Genomic DNA, 27,729 nt, shown 5'->3' on the forward strand with positions numbered 1-27,729 from the left:
AATATAATATTTCGCTTGTGTAATATTTTGCTTGTTTGTATCAACGACATTGTAGATTTTTGTAAATCATTTTACACGCTTCCAGCGACTTTTCACTTTATATATATATATATATATATATATATATAATACATGCATATATTATATAAGAGTTAATATTATCTCATTTAAAAATATGTTAATGGATTAAATTATCTTATTTCGTTTTGACATGATAACTAGCGTTATGCGATATGTGTATGAATTAAAAACTACATGTATATTTCGAAAGCAGATAACCATAATCGGTTAATTGCCCTTATTAATATTGTATGATTAATCGTATCATGTGGTTTAATAATCGAGTGATCCAGGTATAATTATACAATATCGAATATTACGATTTAATTCTATTCTATAGTGTTTATTATATTATGTAATATTCCAGATTACAATCGCGAAAGTAAAACTATTGTGAAATACCGGCCATAGATTTATTTGAATACGGTGCAGCAAAATGAAAAATCGTATTGAAGAAAATGCCTGCAGGCTTTATCCAGAAATGTTTACCCGGGTCTGATTTATTTATCAAGTAACGAAACGCGTTTATGCATGAAATTGGCTTTACATCAACGGAGGAAATCGGGAAAGGGATCGTGGCGTGTTTACTACTTTTGTCGATGAAACGGAAGATGGAATCAAGTATCCTGGACGCGTAACGCTTTGGCTAATTAGCAAGTGTGCTTATCGTAGAAACGTAACTGTGGACGGACGGATTATCCGGGGCTGATCTTCTAGACGCGCGTTCACGAAACGACGAGTTGAAATCCGCGTTGCATATACGCCACGCTAGCGTAACGGTATTATGGCTTTACGGTCGTTCGTGTAACGTCGTGGCGATAAGTTGCCTCGCGATACGCTAAGATCGATCACGCCCCCGAGCTCGCATTAGGTACACGTGGAGCTTCGCGAGCGTAACGTGGCATTACGGTGAAACATTGACAGAGCGATTCAATAAACCGCGACTTCAATCCTGTTCCCTTTGAAGCAAATTGTCATTTATTGTAATTATTTGATTTTTATGGAAACGTATTCAATCAACAACAATCGGGACTTTTCATTGCGTCGCTCTTTCTCAGTAAAGAAATCAGTAGGAATTTCCACGGTAAAATGAAAGAAGAAATTAATGCAGTTACTCTAGTTTTAAATGGATAAAAAAAGTACCAGAGCAGGAATAGAAAATGTATTATAGAGAAAGAGAGAGAGAAAGAATGCGAGAACACATTTCACACGAAATGGCAGAATTTGGTTGTGCAATTTTTCAATTTAGGGAAGTACATATCGGTGACATACGTGTTATAGATTTGTGTTACAGATTTATTAATGGCTAACATAAATAGCAAGATGTTATGTAATTTATAATGTGGCTTTTTTTTGAAAACGTGTATTCGGTTACATTGATGCAGAGGATCGTTATTTATAATTCTGTCAAAAATATAATTTATAATTTAGCGCTGTCATTTGTTATTATAGTAAACGTGTCGCAAAATTGCTTTGTTAGCTTCATTTTTATTTTTATATAGCATAACCGACGTGTATGTAATTTTTATTCAATACACATTTCAAAAACACGGTTTCCGTGAGATCGAGACTTTGGAAATATCTTTGAAACTCAATGCATTAAAGAATAAACCGAATTAACTGACTTTTTAATCCATTAAATGTCAAAGTATTAAAGTAGGGAGCGATACATAGTTCGCGAAGTATCTAAGTGCTACTTAGATGTACTTTTCCCGCTCTTTAATAAACTGTTAATGCGGAAGATCAATCATACTCGCTAGGAACTTTTAGCGCTCTCCACCAAAAATATAGATCGCAATTAACCCAGCTTTTTCGTATCCTTTTTTCACGCATTAAAGAATATCCGAGATATCCCGGGATCGTATAGAAACTGATACGAGGAAAGGCATTTTGCATTCTGCTGTTTAATATTTTAAAACTCCATCGAAGATCGATTGTATTTTTTATGCGTCACATGTAACTTTGAGATTAAAGCAGCACTCCAGTGAAATGGGATATTTGTCGAAACTTTTCTTGCTTCGCGTGAATAAATTAAAGCAACAAAGTACCAAGATAGCCGTTTTCGATTATGTATCACAAATATAGCGGATCGAAAGAAGATACGTATTTATTGATATGTCAGACGCGCACATATTCATTGTATGTATAACGAAAATCTTTCTCGGAACTTTCACGTTTCATATTTTTTTAAGTATTTCCAGAAACAAGAATCATTAATATTTCATGCGTGCGATACTTTGTTGATAAATAATTAATATAAATAAGTAACCTAATAATGATTTATCATTAAGATTAAATTTTCCGTTATACAGAAAAGAATGATTTTTTTATTAGAAACGAAAGCATTGTAAATCTTACGAACATTGAAAAAGAATTAAGTGAACTTTACGGACGATTTTGAAACGCGTTTTATTTGTACCTAATCAATTCGCGGACAAGCGACTGTAAAGGTATACTAATTAAACTGTTTTGAATTAATAACATCGTAACGAGGCAATTTCTTTCTGGGTCAAAGTTGTTAGAGTTTTTAATCGGACGGTCGTGCACGTTTGAACGTTTCCTGCCTAACTTTGAGAGAAGACGTAACGTGCGGAATACCGTAGTCTCGTCAGAGATAACGACGACGTTCCTCTTAATTATTCGCTTAATTATCATTATTACTATTTTCACTCGACGCGCTTAAAGAATGCAAAGTGAGAGTTTAAACGACCGGTCTTTCCATGCGAAGATATTATATAATCGATAACTTAATCTAATCATAGTTTTAATCTTTGATTTATATCTTTTGAATTATGTGATCGAAGATTTATTAGATTATCAATTTTGGGCTTTAGCCATCTTTATATATTTATATATCTCTTCGTCGAGTTAAAATTTTTTTATTTTATTGTAAAACGTACGGCTTATGTCATTTAAAAACTGGTAAATTCGTTGGTAAATTTGTCATCCAGTAAATTTAAATGTATTAAACTGGGCTGTTGGAGCATGTTATTTTTTAAATGTATATAATACAAAACGTATTCTGTCCGTCAGTAGATTAAAAATATTGCCTTCATAGCTGCAAATAAATTTGAAGAGAATAGCCAGGATTAATGCACATTCATCTGTTTTTATTTTTTTCCCCAAGGTTTCGCATTGAGAATATTTAACAAGAATATATGTCAGTAATTGTTCTCGCATATTTTGTATTTTGAACCATGCGTTTTTTTTTGCACTGCTAATTCCGCTTAGCAACGCGCATGGACATGGTGGTACGCGAACAATATGCTTATAAGCGCAATTAATCTCAAGCATGGTATGTCTGCGCGAGAATAGCAGTGGACAGCGGCGCGGAATTAATTAAATGTCACATAGAAAAGAATGTCTCGTGGCATTTGTCGCGATCGATCTGACATTTTTCATTTGCGGAAGAATGGCATGAGTTCCGCTCGCACTATCACGAACAAAAGTGGGCTATCGCGTTTCACTCTCGAATTTCGAGGACACCGACATCACGCAGTCCTCTCGTCTTCGTGACGCGCCCTTTATGTGCTTTTTAGGTCGCAGCTTCTCGAGGACCTCCGTTATCTCGCGTTCTTTTTTTACGCGTCCCCGTCATCCTCGCGTTTCGTTGGCCCCTCATTTTCGATATCGTTGTAGCACGAACGTTTCGAATGGCTTTTAATCGAAAGTCGGTATTTTCGAGAGGGACAACAGCGGCAGGGTTGCGAAAAATGAACGGAGGGACCAGTGCGCGCTGTCCCCCAGGATAACGCCGATAAAAACGTTTCTACTGGGCGAGGATTCATCAAGTATTTTACCGAAGAGCGACAGGTGACAGGAGAGATTACTTTTACGTTTGAGCGCATATTGGTGATATAAGCATGAATATAGGTATTTTCCATTCTCGTGTCACGTATAAGTAGGAGAGAGAGAGAAGGGATGGTACTTCTCGCTCTCTCATCTCTCTCGTCCCACCCCATCTTCCATTCGGCAAATATCTTTCTTGTAGGTCAGTTATATATCACGGGCCATGCTCGCTAAAGGATTTCAATTCCGGCCGACGTCCGTCGATTTGGCGAACGATTTTCGATAAGCGTGACACATTGGGGTTTGCAAAAAGCGAATCGCGCTGTTCGCTGTCGATTGATTTTTGAATTTTTATCCAGAGGACCTTTGGTGAGTGGTCTTTTGAGATGTTGGTCCGTAATCACGCAAGAAACTCACAGAGTCGTATTTTCAGAGCGCGATTACGCGATTTAATTCGATTTAACGGTCCTAAAGCATCTCCTCAATAATATTAACGATTTAAAAGCAACTGTTTTTTTACTCTTACTATTAAATTCTTATTATTTCATCTTTTAACGTTTTAGAAAAGTATGTATTTCACGAGCATTATTTGAATGCATGTTCGGTCGCTGATCTCGCGTGGAACTTTTTTTGTCGCATAATTTTTTTAACTGCTCTCCTTTTTTTATTTTTTTTAGGTTTCTCTATTTTTGTTTCTTTATTTGACGTTGGACGGCGGTAAGCCGATGGCACGTGCGCGATCCATGCTCAAATGGCCTAACTCGTTTTATTCAGTTTTATTCAGAAAATGTTTTTCGTGTAACGCTACTGCGGAAGTCGAAGTTCGGCGTACTTAATTGGGTTTTGTTCCACGCCCTTCGATCGCTCGACTGCCCGCTACAGTAGCCGCGACTTTTCCTGCAACCCTCTACCATACAGACTATCCTCCCTCTACCCCACGCTCTCGAAAAACGCCCCAGCTATACACTCGCGTTTTTTAGCGGGATCTTTTCTGTTGTTCGGTCAACTGCTCTCTTTTTGCTCTATTTTTGGTCCTTTCCTTCTTTTCCTTCCTTTTTTTTTAATAAAACTCGCCGGTCGTTGCGATGTACATCGAACAATAAAAAGTTCGCGGTTAAGCGCAACCGACTAATGGTCGTGTTTATGGCGGTATTGATGTAATATTTACGGCGTTTTAAAGAATATTTCGTTTAGCTCGATCGCGTATAATCGGATTTATTAAAGGGAAAACGTCGCGGTGGCGAGCACTGGAATCTCGATCGGTTTCTATTATTTCGCGAGACGGAATCGAAAGACTACGAGAAACTTAAATATTGGGTGCTAATGGCTTTAATTGATTTTAATCAGAGCTCAGCTGCCGAGCTGTATCTTTCGTATCGGAAGTTTCGCCGTATCCAATATCTTTTTCTTCTCGCCGGAAACTTCGTCGAGAGGAAAGTTGCCCTTCCTCTTCTCGACACTTCGAAAACTAAAATAGGGCGATCCAGGATATCTATTATCCTTAACGCTCCGTGCGGCGGCACTCGTCTTTCGTTTTTTTTTTTTCATCCGCTCGAAAAATTTGTCTCACACGTACCAGCGCAAACGTACTCTGACTTAAGTGGGCTAATTAACTTTATCCGGAGGATCCTTTTTATTTAATGTTTGATGGAAGTTGAACTTTGGCCGCATTTAATTGAGTTTTATTCCGAGCCTTTTGCTCATGCAGAGCTTGCCACAGGCACGAATCGTCGTCCCCTTGCTCTTCCCTGGACTTTCACTCGTATCCGCAGGAATTTTCTGCGTTGCTTCTCTGTAGTTAACGATATCTTTTTTTTTATCTACCTACCCTACCGCGTTCTTACCCCTTCGTACTCTTACGAGAGACTTGTTAGATTCGCGCGGGGGATATCTTTATCTACGCTAATTTTTATTTCCGTCCGAGAAAGATTCCACGCGAGATTCCACGTGTCTCCGGCACTAGCTGTGAATGGATGAAAAAAAAAGGACGCATAACGACAACGATGATGGTATCCTTGCCGTTCTAGAATCCGTCTTAAGTGATTCAACTAATTTCATCCGAGATGCTGTTCTTCTACTCCCTTACGACGCATTTCGGAAGTCAAACTTAATCGAGTTTGGTTCACGTTCGCGAATTTTCTCTCTCTCTCTCTCTTTCTCTCTCTCTCTTTTCCTCTCTTTTTCTCTCTCGCCTCGGCAACATCGGTGCTTCCCGCGCGTTTTCCACCGGGATTTTCCCCGTTGTTCGGTTATCGATCCCTGCTGTCCCCTCGTCCCTCACCACACCCCTCGTGGCACCCCTCAGACAACACTGCCTGCCTGCCTGCCGGCACTTTTCCATCGTCGCTCGCGCGATGTTAAACGCGCGCGAAATCGACTCGGACGAAGTCACTCCCGCGGGACGATTTCGCGAGAGTATATTCTGTAGAGCTTTACCCCCGAATCTTCTTCTCGAGTTTTTACGCCTTTTCTCCCCGAAACTGTCGCGCCCATCCTTTTGCATTTCCCTCGTCTTTTTAAATCTCTTTCGATCGTCTTTACTTGTTAGACTAGGTGTCTCAAGAAAGAAGTATAGTACTAGGAAGATGCAAATCGATTTTTCTCCAGTCAGGATGTAAATTCTTAAGATTTATTCTTTTTTTAAAAATACTTGGCTCGTATCAAATATCTAGTTCATTAGTAAAATCTGTCATGTTAAATTTTTAGTACGAGACTAAATTTGTGTGAATTTAATACGCAATTTAAATTGTAATTGCACAATGTTAATAAATTCAAAGATCAGATTCTCGTTAGCGACAAATCTAATGTAAAATATGTGAAGGAGGATTTTCTTTCAATACATATCTTTCTTGAGACATCCTGTGAAAATATCTCTTCTAAATAGAAATACAAGAAGAGCACTTTCCAAACATTCGAGTAATCCAGTGACACGCTGATCCACTAAGATATAATAGTGAGTTTCGTAAAATGTGTCGCATTTGTGGGTGAGTATGTTTTAAGCTCGCGCGACACCTCGATGTCGCGCTGCATTCAATCTTCGTATCTTCATTAGCATGCTGTCTATAGTTGCTTACGACGAGGGGCCATTGAAGCACCCTTTTGATTAACCCTTTGTAGCGCGTGCAAAGAGCTTGCAGTGAATTAACATCTAGTCTCGTGGATGCCTTATAATGCCTAAACGCAATATTAAAAGTATCGATTTAAAAAAAAAGAATTTAATGTGGCACATGTGTGACATATTAATATTAAATAGCTATTTTTATTATGTCAATAATATCATTTACATTTTATGATAAAAATCCAAAAATGTATCAGTAAAATAAATTTAAATGTCAAACATTAAACAATTTAAAGTAAAACAATTTTATTATATATTTTACGTAAAAGATATATTTATCATCAATTGAGTAAAAAGTTATATATTATTTGTGTAAATAAAAATAATATTATATAGTACACAATATCAAATAACATTATACAGCAGGCGTTAGATACGATGATATAAGCTGTGCAAGTTAAAATCGTCCCATAAGCGAAGCGCTTACACGCGCTACGATTGACGACGATATTGTGGCACACGTATCTTTTATCGTTTCTCCTCTTGTTATGGCCACTTATCACTTTAGATTCTCGTCGTATACTCCATTATATTTGATTTTGTATAAATGTCCTGAATGTGAAAGAAAGAGAGAGAGAGTGAAAGAACTATTATAAAACTCAAAATTATTATCGTTTCAGTGAAAGAAATATATTTTTTTTTTCAAATTGATACAGGAATATATATATTTTAAAGAAAAATTTATTAAATCGATAAACCATTTTTACAATTATGATAAAAATATCATTATACGCTTTTAGTCACGTTACAAAATAGAGATACGGCTTTAGAACAACGCTGTAAAGTGTACACGATGAATTTTTTTTTAACAATATTTTATTAGCGATTCGCATCTCATGTTATTCTTTCGTATGGCTGCTCATTCCTAGCAAATGGAACGCAGTATGGTCGAATAATTTCATTTATATGCTCGGAGATTATACTAATTGTGAAATAAACTGTCGCCGTGAATATTATGCCGTGAAAATTCACGTGAGAACTTAACATACGTTATATGAGTACTATATTTTGTAACTTAATATAGAGTAATTTAAATATTATAATATACTTATTCATGTATTAATTTATGCGTTAATTTCAAAGTTGAAGTGATAAGTCCAAATAAATTATGTCTCAATTTCAATTATTAATCTAGTATCAGAAATTATACAACTACATATAATTAAAAGAAATACGAAATTTAGCGTACATAAGCTTATTTTTTTTAAGAGCGAAAGAAAGAGAAATGATTTCTTTGAATTTTCTCAAAAATCGCGCGGCAAGTTGGAATCACAGATATACGTCGATCGCCGCATTTTAGCGTATCGAGGATTAAAGGAGCGTGAACGCCGGATGCGAATACGATACGCTCCGACATGTATGTACGCGCGGACACGCACATCCACGCGAAATTGCGTGTACACGTCGTGGACACCCGGCGAATTCCCTCGTGCAGGCATGTCCAATCATTGGTGTAGGAATTAGAGTCTCGATGCACACATACCTCCCCCTCCGTGGTGTCCATCACCCCCTTGCCCTCCCCTTCTCTCCTCTCCTCTGGTCGCCCGTGCACTTGGTCCGCCAAATTAATGAACAATGTCAACGTCGGCGGCGTCGCTACGCACCACGCATACGGGATACGTTCATAAAATTCGCTGACGAATCAGTCGCATTTGGATAATTTCGTTATCCCGCCGCAGCCAGAACTTTCTGCGTGATGAAACCTTATTTGTGTAGGGGTCCCGTGGGATTTGCAGGCGCGTGCGTTTACGCGAAATCGAATCGTAATCGGATTTCTTCGTCCACTCCGACTCTTTGCGGTTTTCGAGTTTCCAGAGATATCGGGCTATCAAATCTGATTCGTTCGGGGCGCGATGAGATTTTACGCAATAAGTTTCGCCGTTGGAAGAATTTAAAGTTGACGATTTTAATCAAGATTTTATCGGAGTCTCCCTCTCTCGCGATGTCACCTAGTTTAGTGATTTAAGTCTCGAGTGAAATTTCTCGTAAAATTCCCTCTTCTTTAAGCGTGCATATAATTGAAAGAGACAAAAAGACACGACAAGTTTTAGCATCTTTAGAGATGATTCAGAGACAACTTTACGAAAATAACTCCTCGAAGATGACAGTTCGCGACGTTCGTGCCTCTCGCGAGTTAAGCGTCTCACGAGACATCGCAAAAGTACGTCGCGAATTAAGGTGTCCCTGATCGACCCGAATAACGATCCTGCTTCTTCTCATTCCAGGTTAGCGGCGCTACATCGACGACGAAGAAGACGTGGAAGACGACAGCGGCGTAATCGCGCCGCGAAAGTAGTGGGGTTGAAAATCGGCGCTTGCCCGGTGTCAGCCTCTCCTCTCCAAGATCTCACCCCTCGATCGCTCACTCGTGCGTGCCCTTCCAAAGATCCACCGCTGCCCCTATCTTTCCCGCTGTTCTTTACGCGTCCTACCCGTGGAGTTTCACCGCTGTATCCACGTGCGTGCACAACAAGCGTAAGCGTATAGAAAGCCGCACGCGTAATCATCACGCATCCGCGGATACGGCTCCAAAGGACGGAGAGAGAAAGGTATGCGTTAACGCGGACGGCGCTTGCGCGCGGCATCGGCGCGCGGTGGGGAGGGCGGCGCTTGGCGGGGAGCGTCATCTGTCGCGACGTCAGTGCGACGGCGACCGGCTGCGGGTACGGATGGTGTTTATCAATGTGCGCGTGTTTGTCGTGACGTTGCATAATAAGGGACGTAACGGTTGTTTATCCTAACGTCGCTCGCGCGTGGACGCTCGAAGGCGCGTGAGCGCGGGTGTCCGTCGCGACTCTCGCCTTCCACCCTCCTTCGTTCGTCGCGCATCGGCGCGCGTTGGACGCTCGCGACTTCGCCTGAATGTGCCGCTTGGCCGCTGCGAGGCGGTCCATCGTCCTCGGGAAAACATGCGCGCGGCGGGCCGCCGGTGGACGACCGTGGATGCAACGACCGCGACAAACGGGAACGTCGCGCCGCACGTGACTGCCGCGGCACCCGCGCAGCTGCTTCCGGCGCAGTGAGTGTCGGAGAGAAAGCAACGCGCGCCTTCTCTCTTGCCGCGGTACACGCTCGATAGATAGTAGGTTAATTCGCGCGCGTCACAGTGTAGCGTCGCGGGCGTAGTCGGGCGTGCTCCGGGTCGCACGCGGAGCGCAGTGCGACGGTGATAATACACGGTGTTTTCCGGAAATTCCTCCCGTTCTCGCGTGTGCCGTTTTACGGTCGTTTGGTGCCCGCGACCCCTGGAGACTGCGAACCCTGGCACGTCATTACGAGCGTCGCTGCGACACCATCGCGAGCAAAGGATGAGGCGAGCCAGCCTCCGCGTTGCCCCCAGGATGCACCCGTTGCTGTCCTGCTGGTGCTTCGTCGCGACGGTCACCCTCGCTCTGGCCGCTTGGCAGGAGAATGTCAGGCCGAAGATGTACGTCCAGCTAGGTGAGTGATCATTTGTGATTTGTGCGCGCGATACACGAACAGTGTAGTTTTCTCCGTTCGCTCCCTTTGTCTCTGTCTCGTGTTTGTGACGTGACGTGGTGCGTGGTAACGATCATTTCGTGCGTGATGTATCCAATCGTGAGATGTGTATTCGAGTCTCCAAGGACATCCGATAAATATTTCCGACGCGATAAACTAATAATCGGATTTTATCAATCATGTGCAACTTTATTTAAGAAAATTAAAAGACGCGTGGAAAAGAATAGAGGGAAGGTGACGATGAGAGGGAAAGAGTTTACGCTATTGTCATCTCTATTCGATGTTTTATGTTTAGCGATTATTCGCGAATTTGAATATCAGTATTGAATGACGTTTCATAGATTGAATAGTAACTTCGATGCGATAGAGGTTAAGGACTTCCGCAAAGTTCAAAGCCGCATTCTCGAAGGCCGAGAGAGAGAGAGCTTTGCTTACGTAATGATAGCAAAGTTGCAGCGAGTGGATTGCAGGGTCATGCACCTTCTTCCCCACTCGCGAGTGGATTCTCCCTCGTCGACGAAGGATTGTTTCGAGTCGATGATTGCAAACTTTAATCAGCGGCACAATTTTCCTTCTCTCCCCTTCTCTTTCTCTTATTCGGATTCGAGAAGATAGACGCAAAGATCTCGTCCGCGATTCTCGGTTATTTTATTAAGGCGCGATTTGCCGGTGGTGCGATACAGATAATTCTCATTCTCGTAATCTCTCGTGATTTCATTCTATTACGTTGATATAGTTTGTTTATCGCGTCGCAAACACGAAACTTGAGACAACGGAGCGAAAACGAGCTGCAGAAATTTCAATGCGTTATTTCATGACGCGTTGCGATTTTTGTTTTATTCAGTCTCGCAACTAATTTAGAATCTGTGTGATTCATCGCCGTGATTATTCTCTCCGCGTTATTTATGCATTTCGCGGAGATTTTTCATGTATTCACATACGATATGCTCTACACCCGGGTAAATATTTTTACATCGAATATATGAATATTGAATATGCAAATATTGGGCGTTTTTACGAAATAAAATTATTAGTATGGCGAAAGAAATTTTTTTTCTTCCAGATTGTTCTACTCGAAATTCACGTTATATTATTTCACCTGGTCTCGCGAATATTTTGATGTACGTAACATAACACCTGGCTAATTACAATACATTTACATCTCGATATTACGAATAAATAAATTATCGAACTGAATTTAACTTGTTTTTATAAAAGATAATACTCATATATTTTTAATTTATAAGAATCTTTAATATATATGAAGAAAGAATATCTTTTTAATATTATTTCGTAAAAACGTTACTTATTTTATTTCCTGTCCGGGATTGCATAAACTTCCATGCGATATTCACTTTAGATATCCCATGAGAGAAACTTATTAACTTCAACTTTGTAACAGTGTGAAAGATAAACGGAAGTGTCGGTTTATGTTATGTTATAAACTTCTTCCTGTATGTTTACCGGAATTACAACATTCCACAAGACTGAATAAAAGGTACAAGAGCAGTTTCCCGTTAATTCCACGAGTAGCATAATTTCCGAAAGTTCTTTCATCGAGACTATAACGAGGGTTTTTTCGAGGGAAACGTTGTTTCTTTTCCGCGGTCCTTCGAAACGCATTTGTTACTCTCCTCTCTCGCATTATCCCTCGCGCGCATAACTAATTGAAACGGACACGCCGTGTCGACTGCGAGTTTTATCGAGAACTGGAACCAAAGGAGGCGGGAACGGAAGGGAAGGCAGGGGAGAGAAGTGGCGTATAAAGTGTCCTACATCCGAGGCACTCGACCTTAACGGAGCTCCGCGTGTTTCGTACGTTTTCGCGTAGAAGCGACGCCCCAACATCCATCACTCTTTCCGCGACGGAACGATATCTCGACGGGGGGAAGGGGCGAAATAAATTGCTCCGAAGTGGCTGCGCCGATCCGCACCATGCTCCGCTAGTATATAGCTGACATTATTATAGTAGCGCGAGTGGGCCGAAAGATTTGAGTGATAGTCGCGAGAACTTGAATGTTTAGAACTCGCCGTTTCCCTTCCCGCGCCCGACTCGCGTCTCTCTCGTAGAGCATGCACATTTAGAGTGCTCTATTAATATCTTGTTGCATAAAAATCGGTGTTTCCCCGTGTTCCGTGATTTAAATTTCAACCGAGTCGATAAAAGTTATATTTTATTCAATAAAGAAAGAATTTGATTAACGCGAGAATAAATTTTTTACTACACAACCGCGCACACAACTAGAAACGTAGACATAAATAAGGTTTTATTCATGGCGTTCAATAGCGATAGCAAATTTTCAACTCGTAACTCTCGAAAAGCGACGGAACTTTGTACCTAGATGGCTAAAGTTGGAAACCTGCATATCTATTCCCGCTGGGGTTTGAAGACAAACATTTTTCTTTCTAAAGTGTTTATAGTATGAGCAATGGTAATGTACCTTTCCGACGTATCTAATGTATTAATAGATCTTTCCATGTGAACGCAATTCATAACTCGTTTCACGAATCGTAAAGAGTACGTTGGTTTATTTTATAATTTATTCGGTGAAAATTGGAAAACAGAAGAGGAGAGGGAAGAGAGAAAAAAAGGGAGAGCAAATGTTGCTACTTGAAGCACTTATCTTGGAAAAGATGGCGATTGCAAGTCAAATTTTGGCAGGAACGTAAAGGGCACATTTCGAAAGTTGACAGCGGCTAAATTCTGCAGAATGTGTAGTTTCGCGTATAATTGTGTACATTATTTAATGCGCACGAGTTACGATATAACGTGTAACGGGCATGATGTTTTTCTTCGAGATTACGTGGCGTGAATTAGTTATCATTCTCAACATCGTTCGTTCTTCGCGTCTAATAGCGCGGTGCTCGCCTCGCTCGGGGCAAGTTAAACGTTACGTTTCACACGCGCTATTATCGCGGCTGCCTCACCGTAAAATTTCTTAAATCATTCCGAATGTACCGCGCGAAATGTGGATTAATCGTCGGAATTAAGAACCGCGCTTTACCGCTGTAATTACTTGAACCACGGGAACAGATGGCCATTAGTCTGAGGTTCTACGAATTATGTTCGCTCGTTGATCACGTTTTTGGTGCAAGCCACACTGCTGGGAACGTTAGTTTTCCACATGTATGCCGTTATGCTCTTTGGCAATTTATCCCGTAACGCCTCATTAATAATGGATCACTTTTCGTACAGTCATAAATGTTCTCTAAAGAATCGTATCGCGCGAGTCATCGTCCTGGAAATTCTAGACGGTACGGACATCTCTAAGGATGCGCGTTCTTTCTTGTAATCCTGGAATCCTTTTTGCGGTTTTTCCGCATATGTAACATCCGTGTCATTCTCCGCTCGCGGAGTTGTAGGGAAGTTTCCCGGTACGTCGAATAAATGTCCCGCTCTCTGTCTATCTGTCTATCGAAGCCGGGCAACGCAAGCTCATTACGTCGTGACGCATTTCGTTCGGCGTAGCCGTGCACGCACGCACGCACGCACGCATGCATCGCGATATAGGGTGCGGTCGCGACGCGCCGCATTGCCTATTGAAATTACGCGAAGCACGTGTCATTAATGCGCCGCGTCGCGTCGCGTCGCGTTGCGCTGTCGCTGCGATATCGTTTTGCTCGCTGAGCCAGAATTTCTGCTAATTCTACAACGGGCAAAACCACTGCCACGGAACACCGAAATTATAATCAACGACGAATGTGTATCGTTGATATATATGCCCTCGCGAAGCCTCTCGACGATGCAGCATTTTCCACGAGGTTGCCCGTTACATAACACGCCGTGATCCGTGCGCGGGTCGCGTCGCCGCGTTTTTATCACCCGTGACGTTTAAAGAGGTATCGCGATAATCGATTAAAACGACAATTACGTGACGATTAAATCCCCCCTTCATGATCCCTTATGACCCTTGCGCTTCAGCGAATATAACGTTTCTGCGTTAATGCGCGTTGTCCGATGCGATCGCTAAATATTTACGTGACGTGCAGTCGTAATTTCCTATTGACAGCCGGCAAATCGACGAGCCGTCCGATAATGATGGAGAAACCGCATTACGGATCAATACATTATAGTTGATTCTCTAACGTGTGTCATTCATATCGGTTTTGTTGCGTCCACGAAGATTATTCGATCCTAGCGATGCTTACGTTGACGTTTGTCGTCTGTGTTTTCTGTGTTTTCTTCCGACGACTTGCGTTCGTACGAAATCCGCGTATTCTCGAATACATACGCTTTATCGCAATTATTTCATTATATTTAATTGACTTGCGTCTCTCGAGGCATTGATGAAATTGATCGAGTTCCAAGCGGAACTGAAATAACGCTCGATTAATTACTTTCGCAGTACCAATTCACATTGTCTGTATGCAACCAAACATTTTCCGCGATGCGCTTATTATCCACAACGCGAGTGCCGACCACTTCTATCAGCCGTGACGTTCAAAGAGGGACAATAACCGGTTAGCCAATTGTGTACTAATGAAATCCTCTTTATGATTATTCCGCCGTGTCCATTGTCCAAATGTCATTATTGAATCGCTAATCGGGATCCCGTGCGGCGAAATTATCTGCCAGTATTGCGAGCATTTTTCCTTCCATCTTTCTTTTTTTTACAAACTCCTGCTCTCTTATAGAGATACTTGTTGCATTTTTTCTGCTATTGATAAGTCGCGATATTTAGATGTCACGTTGGTCGCCAGATTTGCAATCGCGCTGTCTGTTAAAACGTAAAAATCTGCGTGTTTTTCGATAGTCGTAAATCAAAGCGCGCTTGTTACACGCACACGCACAATTTTTGAACGCTGCGATCATTTGCAAGAATCACCCTGCTTGATATAAAAATCGAAATTGTACGCATTGGCCACCCGAAAGCAGCGCCAGTGTATTACGGATAAAGGGAGATCACTGGCGTGGAACCGCGCGCACCCTTTAGCATTCCGAAAGTCGCGCCGATCGATAACGCGGCGCGAGACATCGGAGTCGAATTCGTCGTAAATTTCGCCGAGCAGACTTGGCAATCGCGCAACAATTTTTTAAATGGATGCGCAGGAAATACGCGATGTGCCAATGTTTTCCTCGTGTTTGAAAATTTATACGCGCGTCTCGGCGTCAACGACACTGGTAAAATTTTGCCGTAAAAAGATACGATGCGATAATAAATCGCTACGAAAAATAATAGATACGTGTGTCGGTATCAAGTGCAACACGACGAGATGAACATTATTGGATAGGTATTTGCGTTCGTTTTAGAAATTTATGCGAGCGATAATTCTGTCAATTTATACTAGTGTTTGAATTTGCCAATTACAAGAGCGTGAATCAAAAAGTGTTGGAGCGGGTTGTCTATCGTGTAATTAAATTCGACTGATAAATCAGATATCGCAATACCGGGCATCCTCTGCGACTCGCGTACTCACGATATATCGATTACGCGCTCACGTGAATCGTCATTAAAAGACACTCGAGCAGCGGCGCGGCTGATAACAGTGGCCGTTACGAGTTCATTACTACATCGTGAGCTGGAGCGTGAGTGCCGGATCGGAATATAGGCTATGGCGGGCAGTTAATCCATATTATGGTAACTTTATCTGGTAGCGAGGAATACCGCAACGGACCAATCACAGCGGCAATTCCCTCCCCCGCGATGCCTCTCGTCGACCGACGAGGATACATTATGATTAGTTTCAGCTTGCTGTATATGCGCCGCGGCACGTATAACCTGACCTCGGCCTAACCACTGGCTAAAATTACTGGGAATCGTGTCAATTGACTCTGAGCGCGGAATGTGAACGTGAACGAGATATGTGGTAGTAACTTGGCTTCTCTCGTTAGGGGATAGACTCGTATGAAGCTCTTTGCGCGCGAAAGAGAGCGAAGGAGCGCCAATAAAATTTACGCCGCTTAAGAAAAAGGCCATTTGTTAGGACAGTGTAGCGACCGCATGCGTCGTCGTCGAAAAAAGACAAACTTTTTCGACGAGTTTTCCCGGGGGAAGGGATAACTGATCGCTGTAGTGTCTCAGTGTCGTTGACCTGGGCAAACAAGTAGATCGATGGGACGGCGGCATACTTGCTAAAGTTGTCGTTAAACATCGATAGCGTTTGTTGCGTTAATGATACATTTTCATCGTCGTTCTCCTCGCTTACAACAGAGCAGGATTATTATAATTAAATTCATCGCGATTCTCTTAATCGTGTTACGTGACGCGGATAATGGTGTTGGTCGTAAAAGTTAATGGAAGCTTGTTGGTTGAATCAGAGAAATGTAATAGAATATGTAATAGAATAAATATATGTAATAGAATAAATATATAATTTATACTATCCAAATACTACGAAATATCAATTAGATTTCCCTTCTCCATCTCAAATACGGTATTTTGAAATACGCAGTTTTGTTACTTTTGTCAGATATACTTACGTGTCAGATTTTCTTAAAATTAATTTTCTGCCCTTGTAAATTAATTTTTATTCATTTGTAGAATATTCTATAATTTTGATTACGATATTAATTATCGAATCGCAATTAATATATTGCGAGAATGACTAATCGATGCGAGAAACAAATGGGATACTCTTTTTCCAAGATTTCTCTCTCTTTCTTTCTTTCTCTCCCTCTCTAAAGATGGTTCATACCGTGTACATACTCCCACATTTTTTGTACTTTTGAGCATACTCAATGATAGAATAAGTAGCGTGTTGCTGTCGCGACAGCAAGGGATTCATAAATCTTTTGTCGAGAAGATCCCCTCCGCTTCGTGCCTGATCCAGCAAAAGGTCAAAAGCGGCGAGCGGTTACGAGAAAGCAGCAGTTTGAGTGGTTCCTTCGTCAGGATATTGCTAAAAGTGTCCTCTTATCGCGGGTGTTGACTCGTTCGGGCGAGGTAGTAAACGAAAATTGTTGTAAATCGATGTTCATGACGAGATAAAAATGATACAAAAATCTTTAACATAGTTTTCATATTTCTGTCAACCGAGCTATGTGTTTAGCTCAGATGGTTATTAATGTAAAAGATAATATTCAATTTATCGTTTCAGAACGTCTGCGCTTTTAATTTTGAATCAAATCGATATATTCCGATTTCAAGTATCTCTTAATCTCGTATTTAGATTCTCGTCTCGAGGATCGCACTAGCATTTTTCAAAGTGCTTTTCGCGAATAGATTAACGGTATGTATCTTGCATCTCTTCTTTCCCAACGACGTTTACACACGCTGACATTGAACTGCGTCTTTCTAAAGCAGACAACGGTTTGCTTGTCCTTAACCTACAGATTAAAATATCGCGTCAGATCGCAAGAGAATCTATTTCTCTTTAAAAACAGAGAAAAATAGTGTGTAAACGTCGTGTGTATGTCGCAAGTAGCACGGAAAATTTAATAAGAATGAGGAAGATACGACCATCATTTGCTTTCTCTCGCGCTCAAGCTCGCCGATAAAGTCGTAGCGCGGCGCGAAGTCGTTTATTTTCCTTCTCGGGCACGTCTTCCGCGTCATTGGATCGAATGATGAAATTAAATGGCGTCGCAGTAGCTCGTCCGATGATCTTCCTAGCAAAGTTAACTGACCTCCATACCATGGCGTCGCCGCCGCCGCCGCGTTTCTCGTTGTTCGCCCTCCTCGTCTGCTCAATCTTCGCCAAAGTTCTCTTTGTTTGATGACTATACCATGACTATACGACGTCGTCCTCCGTTTCGTCGCTCGCGTGGCGATCCGATCTTTTCTTCCTCGATTTGGCCGGCGCAGAAATTGGTTTATCGCCGGGCAAAGTATGAATAATTCAAGTCGACCGATTCGCAGTCCAATCAATTTGGGACGGAAAGCAAAGTGGGTGGCTGGAATATAGACGGCGGGGGTGGAAGGGTCGCCGGGCACGAAGAGGGCGAAACGAAAAGCGGCATTAGCGAAGTCGTTGAGTTTAATGTGCACGACGAGCGAGAGCATTCGTGGATGGGGTGGTCGTGCGTCGTGCCTAACTCAGCGATGCCGCTGGAATGGGAAATGTTTTTCGAGGGAAAAACACGGCTGTTATACCATGAAATTCTCACAAACGATACACCTTAAATTTCGAATTCACTTGAAATAATCCATTTAAATATTCTAGATTTTACGATACGTTATTACTTATACAAAGCTCGTAGTTGTTAACTAATGTCATTAACAGCTTTTAAACTAAAGATCTTTTAATACGTAACATTTTATGATTTTTACAGACAATGAAATATTCCAAATGAGATTCGAAAATTATATATTTAATCATAATTGATATATACATAATAATAATTGACGCTGTATTATTTTTCTTTATACGTAATGCCATGCTTTGAATATTCATACGAGAGATTCGCTAAAATCTTAATGTACATGTCTGCGGACGGACACAACACATATCGCCGTGTACACACGTGTGTATATATACACATGGTGAAAACGCAATAGGGAAAGTACAGGGACGTGGAGGAATAGAGGATGGAGAGAGGGGTTGCGCAGAGTGTACACGGCAAACACGCTGTCTGTTTATGGAGGTGATTTTTAGAGGTAGATGTTGTTGCGAGAATGCTGTTGTTTCAGATCTCCGAGCCAGCGGCTGCTGGCGACGTAGAGACGCGAAGAGCCGTGAAGAATTGAATCTCTTAAAAGAAATGTATACCGTAAAAATCACGATGAAACATTCGGACAAAATCGAATCTTTACAGCGGTGAAAAATAAAGGAAGAGAGATTTACGATAAAAATCATTTGATACGAGTTATTCCCTTTAATTCTTCGAGGCCTAGAGATTCAGCGTAAATTTATATCGCATCAAATTACATAGGAATCAATATTAAATATCGAAATAAATTTAATCGTCGCCTTGCGCACAGAACCGTGATGAAAGTTTCATTTAATGTTGAAAATTTAGGTTCGACTATTGTTCGTGGGAGAAATTAGGAATAAGGAATCTCGACAGCTAAAAGCACGAAGCAGGATACGCTACAAATTTCGTTAGACGGAACGGGGGGAACTTTACCTGGTAAAGCACCGGCTGTAGCCGACCGCAATTCGGATGCACGAAGGAGCCGTGAAGTCGAAATCGTGACACACTCGCGCTGTTTCAACGAATTACGGCCGCAGAAAGCTGTCGTGAGCACTTAGTTATACCTATGCTCCATTTCAAATCCAAACCATTCCGTCGCGTCTGCGATTGCATTCCAAGTGGCAAGCGGCGCCCCACGGAGCAGGCAAATGTCTAACTAAAGCAATGTATAATTAATTTAGCGCGATCGCGCGCGATTTATACAATGGCGGGTAGACGAGCGAGGAAGACGCAACGGGACGGAAGTGATCATGGATTTGCGATAGAGAAGCGGGGGTTATAGGGGGAAGGGGGAAAGGACGAAAGTAAAAAAGGAATGCACGTGGGCACATCACCGTGTCGCGCTTGGTGAACAACTTTCGCAAACTCAATTACACAGGTTTTTCTCCGTTGTTGATTTTCACTCGCGATTTTTCCGTCGCGTAATTGCTAAGCGCAGTTCTCCAGTTGTTCACTACGCGTGCATACTCGCTTCTATATACAGTGTCCAGAAATATCACATTTGCAGAATACCGTCTCGTTCGTACGCGTATGATAATTTATTGAAATATTGTATACATATGCGTGACTTTTGTATAAAAAAGTTCTATCCAACATTTTCAAATATTTTAAATTTAGAATCGCAAGTGCACAATTGCATTTATCTGTTTACTTGATTTACCGTGCTTGTTTAATAAACTATGGAAATTAAATATAAAAGAGAGACTGCATAATTTTTCTTTTTTCGAATTGCAAAATTTTTCTAATAATATCGATTCAATTCATAACCGATGCGATGGATATTAAATTATGTTACTCTTGGAAATTTCTTTTCCGATTTCTCATTAATGGTGATTAGCTTTCGGTACACACGGTGCATCGGTCGCGCAAACTCTCGAATGCACGCGAGAGGGAAACATCGAGAGGGAATATCAGTTCTGTCTGTTGCCGCAGCCTTTGGCTGGATCACGAAACCATTATGCCCGATGGTCTCAATATGTTGTAAGTTACTTCAATCCGTTGCAATTCGCGGCTAATCGAGCGTATCACGTGGATCAATACGAACTCCAAGTCTGTCGTCTCTCTTCCCCTCCACGACGTTTCTCTTTCCGTTGCGTTTCTAAACTTCGACGTCCAACCCTCCGCCTGGTCTTTCAACGTTTTCATTGTTTTTTTTTTCGGGGCTTTCGGCTGTTTGCAAGTATCGTTAAGACTTTTAAAAGCTTCCCCGCGAGTCCTCCCGAAAAGTTTACGCGTAATTGCAATGATTATCTCTATCGAGCGTCGTATTTGTCATTCTGTAATTTCGACTCGCCGATTGATCTAAATGATTTTTTAAATCTATAAAAAAACGAATGAAATATGAAAAATTTGTTAGTTTAGATTGAGAAATTAAACTCGATTTATTTATACAATTTGAAAATATATCACAAAAAAGATTTCTATTTTATTTTCATTATAAGTAGCACACACAACAGTATACAAATCTAAAAAAAGCAATTACATAAATCCATATATGATAAAATATGTCATATAAAATTTGTAAAGCAGCTAAAATAAATTAGGCAAGTTGTATTTATTTTAATATCTGATTTTACATATATGCATAAACATTGCTTTTTAAAATAAAATACAAAAGAAAAAAAGGAGCTTCTTTATATTCCTCTCTTTCTCTTTCTCTTTTCCCTTTTGGATAAGAATGTTATCTTTATTAGTTCTATACTGGAAAGAATATTACATTATCACGTAGTCAGCTATTCGATAAAGCGATAGACGAAACTTCCTGTCGTCGTTTCCGTTCTGTGCGTTCGTTTCCGAAACACCTGAAAATTGGAACATTATTTTTCCTCCCTTTTTCCGCTTCTCCGACTAATGGCTAACGGAAACATCGGCAAGGCTTTTCGGGCGGTCATCGCCACGAAGCGTTGACTCGTACTGTACGGGATCGATCGCTCGAGTATCCTGTAGGATACGTCACACTAGCTAGCGCATATTCTCTTGCTCGCCTTGGTCGTACGATCTTTTTATATTGATATTAATTCCACACATAGTTGCCAGTTGGCCGTGTATTTCTTGGGAAGGGGGAGGGGCAAATATGAAGTGTACGTATAAGAGGGAGAGAAAAAAAAAAGAGAAATAAATCTAGTATCCTTCGACGAGTTATAATTTAAGACACTCTTTTTGCTCGTCGTTATTTTTAAACATTAAATACCGGTAAATGCTTGTTTCGATGTTTATTCCCTCTTTTCTTTTCCCTGCTACTTTCTCCCTTTTTAATTTTTTCTTTTTGACATTTGATCGTCAAGGATTATACGACCCTCTTATTTTAATGGAAACTTCCGGCAGTTCTTAATTTATGATACGCGTATTCAGCACTCGCTCTGATCTCTCGGTGATAAGAAATACAATTCGAAACACCCGTATCTCTCTCAACGGTACTCTAGCCGCCAGTAGTAGTAGTATCGTGCGTAAATATGTTTTAATATTTAATGATACTGTTTCGAGAGTTTCGCGCATAGCGTTAAGTTCTCGCTTTGAATTACATCTCACAAATTCTCGGCGCTACTGTAAATTCTGTGTTGGAATATGTAAGTTACGAGACGCGGTCGGTGCATCTTAAACTACCTGCGACAAGGAGTCGTGGATAGTTGGCGTTTCTTGTCGTTTGAACCCAGTACAAACGTGCGAGTGCATTTTCTTACGTAATTAACATCGCGATATGAAGCATTCTCAAAAGAACAAATTCAACGAATGCCGACGCAATTCTAGATTGACATCGCTGGTATATCTATCGACGTGCCGTTGAACGATCAAACTTTCGTGGAACTGGATTTCTCGTCGTGTCACGAATCAGAAGCTTTTCAATCGCTACGGTTGGCATTCCGGAAGATCGATCGTTCGCTCTCTCTCTCTCTTTTTCCTATCCCCTCTTCCGTCCTGCAAGGCGATGCGTCAGTCGTGAGAAAGCGGAGGGCCACCGAGGACGACCGGGGGTTTAGAAGGGACAAATGGAGGGTGTCCGGAGGGTACTTTGACTCAGGCACCATTGCTCTCGGAAACGATCGCGTCTCTCCTCTTCCCTCCCCTTCCTCCCATGGTCCTTTTTCCTCTTTCTCCATCTCCACCATGGCTGGCTTCTAATATCGTGGCTTAAGATGTCCGATACACGTACGATCGACCGAGCATGTGCATCCTCGGTAAGATCACAGGAACGCCCGCTGGTAGATATAGAAAGAGAGAAAAACGACTACATGTACGAAAGGACAACCGGCAGGGAAAGAAAGAGAAAGGACGAGTGATCCTCCACGTGAGCTTGTGATCCTGGATTAAAAAGCTTGTACCGACCGAAGCTGGATGAATCTCCAGCCCGTATCCAGTGGAGCGCCGCTATTTTCCGCTCCCGAATTTTAGAACACCGTGTGCGGAATATCCCTGCAATTACAACCCGCGTGTTTCGTTCTCCTCTCCGACCGATTTTTCCCGCATTCGACCACAAATAATCCAGACTTTCGGCGCAATATCGTTCTATCTGGTCGTGCAAATATTTAAGCCGTCTCTGAAGAGGAGAATGCAGGAAGAGATAGAGACAGAGCCGGTGGGAATGAGAGGCGCTGAGAGAGAGGGAGAGAGAGACGGATTCGTGGCTGCATCATATATCCCTTGCGGTGGTCGAGTGCGCACTGACGGTCCGCGTTGCATCGGTGGTGGTGCAGCATCGTTGAGGGGGTGGTGAGGCCACGTGACCGCCCACGGGCGCCATGTTAGAGACGAGAACCGGCGGAGACGCGCGAGTTTGTACGAATGCCGAGTCGCCATGTGGTCCTCGCGGGCAGAGCCGATCAATACTTAGCCGGCTGCTGGCAGAGCCAAGAGAGCACGAAGTTATGCACGCGCGACTACGACTACGACTACGACGACCACCACCACCATCACCGTCATCATCATAGACGACAGGAGGAGGTGGAGGAAGGGAAGGACATTTTGGGGGTCACCGTCCTCCGTCCGCGATGTTACTATGGGGACAAGTTAGGGAAAGGGGACGCGAAGAAAGGGAGTCCGGGGATCCCATACCTTCTTGATTGCAATTTCTAATACCTTCGCTCGTAGGTTAATGCGGAACGCCGAGAAGTTTAGGCATCGCGGAGATGTGCCATGCGACGCGATTCGGCGGCGGCCAGCGAACGGCAAACGTAACGGGACATCATAGTTGCCCAAGTATGGGCGCGACGTTAATGAGCCAGCGCCGTGATTAATGCCGAATGCGAAACTGACGCAAAGATGGCCCGACTGCCTGTGAGCGCCTGCCATCGCCTAATAAATGCGCGCGTTGAAATGATGTGCGAGTGCAATAACGATCTAAATAAAAAATATGAAGCACTTGTTATATCACTCGGTCGCTTCTTTTATTCGATATTTGATTTAATGCTATATTGATATTTGTTTGATATCGATGTGAAAATAACGTCATTAATAGGAGATTTTTGTCTAATTTTTGCGGATTTTACGCTTATGAAAAGCTCGAGCGAAAACGCTCTGAAAAACGTTTGTATCGTTAATACCAGCATAATATTGATATGCTATCAATAACAGTTTAACCGCATTTATAGCCAGTAACATCAAAAAGATGCAACATCCGCATTTTCATAAGGCCGATATTCGTCTGTGGTATCATGTGTTATAAGCGATCAAAATTATTTTATTTTAAAAACATTTAATGTAAATGCCACAGATAGTGTTTCAAAATTTCGCATAAACAAAATAAGATCATTGCATCATTTTTTAGTAGCGCTTAATTAAATTGATAATTATATTAAATTGATATTGATACCGATTAATATTGTTTATATTATTTTTTAAATATTTTAAGTAAAAATTTTCTAATTATATCGGGTTAAAAAAAAATTCTCTCCAATCTATTTAGCGCGAAATTTCAATTTCCTTGCAACAGAAATAGTCGGTTCTTTTTATGATTATATGTTTTCCATTTTATTACGTTTCATCGGGATTAATGATTCCTTGACCTACACATTTGGTCTCATCAGCGGTATTTTAGCCATTTATATGTTTTATTTTAACATCCCAATACTTTCTTCTCTTTCTTCCTAATTATCGAGTTTTTCTGACCATCGCTCGTGTAAAATTTGTAATCTATCTTTCAACCAGACGTACCCGGTTACTTTCGATGTCAGGAAATTAAGCGCGAAATTATGCATGACAATCTCCAGAGCAGCGCGGCATTAAACGTCACGTTTCGAAAGCCGTAGTTTCAAACGGAAATACGCCATCGACCGGAAGAGTCTTCGTAAGGAAAGTTTCGTTACAAACTTGATTTCTTCATAAGCACGCATCATTAGGATGGATACACGATGGCATGTGTACGGACGTGTATCGATGCCGTTATAAATCGCTCGCTTATAAAGTTTCGCAGTCACGCTCTTTCGACCGGAGGCCGCGCGTTGCCGCGCGCGTATGTGATCGTTAATAAATACATTGTTATTTTAACGCGCTCCACGGAATCGGGTCACGCGCGTCTATTATACTTGCGCGTGCATACGTCGATGCGGCTAATTAACAATCGCTTTCGTTATTCCATAATTCATCGCTATTGCTTGCTTGCTCGTGTCGTACGGCTCGTCGTGATTCGAGCCGAATGTAGTGTTAAATTCGATCACAAGCTATTCGTTAATCCGATAGGGCGCTTGTTCATTTTATGTTAGTTGTCGTTTTAACGCTCCTGTTTAATTTGCAAAAATAACGGATATTTAATTACGCTTAATATCTCTCGCTTTTCCATCCTATTCAATATTGCGTTTATTAAAATAATGATGGGTATTATATTTGATTTATCTTTTATCTCGAATATGTTCTTGGTTTAATATATCTCGCTATTGTTATTCCTTTCCATTCTTGTTTTCGGAAAATGTTTTAAAATTATAAAGATAAAAATAGCATGATGGTCTAAAAATGATACGACGATGAGGATGTTTACGATAATATATCGAAGATCATCGTAACTCTAAGCGACTGGAATGAGAAAGTCGGAGAATGGGAAAAAGAAACGATGGTCGTTTCTTCCTCCGTCATGGTCTACAATGGCCGATTGCCATTCCCAATATCTTCTCCCTCCCCCTCCGTGTGTAACCGCGTCGATGCAACGCACATCAATAGAATTTCATCGTTCTATCGCTCGCGCACCGGTTTTCTCGGTTCCCCTGATTTCCATATTTCTCCCTACGGCCAATCCTGCTATTCGTCGTCTCCTTCTCATCACCGTCCTACACCGACATATATCTGTCTCTATCTCTTCCGGCAACTACAACAGTTACGGGAGATTACGGGAAAGCCATGCGGCGAGACGGAGATAACGGATGTATCGCCTGCGTGCGGGGTGGAGATATACGGGGGAGTCGCGGTCGGAAGCAGGCGCATGCGGAGGTGGCAGAGACGAAAGGGGAGAATTAGAGAAGGGGGCAGAGAGAAAGATGTCGGAGGGAGATAGAAGTAGGAGAGGAAAAGAGGGTACGAGGGGGGTTTGGAGGTCGAAGCGAGAGGAGAACCTCTCTCAGTCCGACTCCGATCCTGCTTTACTGTCTCGTCATGCAAATTCTACGACGACGGGATAAGCGAAGGCTTCCCCTTTCCCACCTTCCTTCTTCCCCCCATGATGTCCTACGCGCTTGCTTGCCCTTCTCTCGGCGAGCACGCACTCACGTACGCACGCATGCGTTCATTATGCGGGTAATATCGGGTGCGGCGGTACATAGTGACGGGGGCGCAAAACGAGGGGAATGAACGTTCCGCCGGAAACAATGAGTCCCTGATTGGGGGAATGCTGGCATAGTTTTCGAAAGCTATGCGCATCGGTTCCGAGTTATCACCGTCTTCGTACGTGTGCGCCCGCGAATAGTTTGTAGATCAGTTTGCCGAATTATATAACCCCCGATACGCTCGCTTACCCTTCTCCGCGGCACGTTTGATATTTCGAGTTCGAGAATCGATCGCGTTAGATTCGACCTGATCCGATCGGTCGCGAAGGACTCGAAGAACTCGCCGTTCTATGCTAGATCGGAAAGATATATAGTGCACTTTTGTTGCTTTCAGGTACATACTTTGCACGTGTCCCTTTAGTTTTTCAGAATAGATTTATTCTAGAATGCGATAATCATCGTTAATTTTCCAATTCAAACCCGATAATCTAAGGATATTTGTCAACAGACGGCTTGTTTTTCATATCCGCGAGTTAAATGCTCGAACGAATAAACTCGTGTAACAAGGAGACACTCGAGCGTCCATAAAAACACGATGCTCTTGGCGATCGTTGTGCCGCGCGATCCTCGAACGGTAATTAAGCGGGTAACGACACTCGTCAAATTGACCTCGCGTTATCTCACCATCATCAATTTTTATTAAAGCGACCACATTTCAAGGACTCGCGCTCACGACTCTTGTTCTCCCTCTCCAACCGGTCGTGAAGATCGATGAACCCTTTCGTGGAGTGTCGGCTGCGGGACAAAGACAGAAAGAGAGATGGCGAGTCGTAGGAGAGAGAACTCACTCGCACGTGCTCGGGACAGCAACGCGGCGCAGATGCGACGTCCTTAAAGCGTTAAGTACACGGCACTATTTTCCGAAGGATTAGAGTCGGAAATGGCGGGAAGATGTGTTAGAGACGAGGCCGGGGAGAAGAGCGCGAGAGGACGCGAAGGAGGCGATTTTACACCGACGTTGGGTTGGGGAACCGCGATATTTTTATAACGAAGCCGACAGAGCGGAATGAAGACTTTTCCATTCCGTGTAGACGCGGTTCTACATCAGTTCTGATCCTCCGAGGAACCGGCGTGAATCGACGTAGACCGCTTTTCTCTTTCCATTGTCAGGCGGCGTTTTACGACACGCCGCTCGAAATTGTAAGCGCACCGTAGACGGACAAGTAAAACGTAGAAATCCTGATTACTTTCTAACTATCGCGTTCTTGCCATTCTGTTGCCGTTGTGCTGAAGCACGCGGTCGTGGACTAAATTCTATTACGATTAATATCGTGCGGGGCATGAGTCACTGCAAGCGAACGTATGATTTTATCACATCCGCGATTGTTAATCAAGTTCTATAATAAGATTATGAGAAAAAATTTCGTCTCGCTTGCTAATAAGCAATAATAAAAGGAGAAGTGTGCATGCTCAGCAGTTCTCATCGTATTTGTCGATTAAAATGATTGACCTTAATTGATCCA

The 27,729-nt window shown here is 42.1% G+C and overlaps 1 protein-coding gene and 1 long non-coding RNA gene across 7 annotated transcripts in view; one reads left to right on the forward strand and one right to left on the reverse strand.

Annotated features, from left to right (window-relative positions):
• Sema1a (semaphorin 1a) overlaps nucleotides 1-27,729 on the forward strand; it is a 366,157-nt gene that overhangs the window by 36,440 nt on the left and 301,988 nt on the right. For all 6 annotated transcript variants that reach the window (XM_083081468.1, XM_083081469.1, XM_083081471.1 and 3 more), the window contains exon 2: nucleotides 9,193-10,408. In XM_083081468.1, the coding sequence (XP_082937594.1) occupies nucleotides 10,276-10,408 (133 nt within the window). In that variant the 5' untranslated portion in view covers nucleotides 9,193-10,275. The remainder of the gene's footprint in view (nucleotides 1-9,192; nucleotides 10,409-27,729) is intronic.
• LOC145961364 (uncharacterized) overlaps nucleotides 1-27,729 on the reverse strand; it is an 88,612-nt gene that overhangs the window by 9,348 nt on the left and 51,535 nt on the right. The gene's annotated exons all lie outside the window — the stretch shown is intronic.

This window comes from Camponotus vicinus, unplaced genomic scaffold, assembly GCF_025532165.1.
Source record: "Camponotus vicinus isolate PSW18456_S1 unplaced genomic scaffold, iyCamVici1.0 SCAF_11, whole genome shotgun sequence".
NCBI classification, from domain to species: Eukaryota; Metazoa; Arthropoda; class Insecta; order Hymenoptera; family Formicidae; genus Camponotus; species Camponotus vicinus.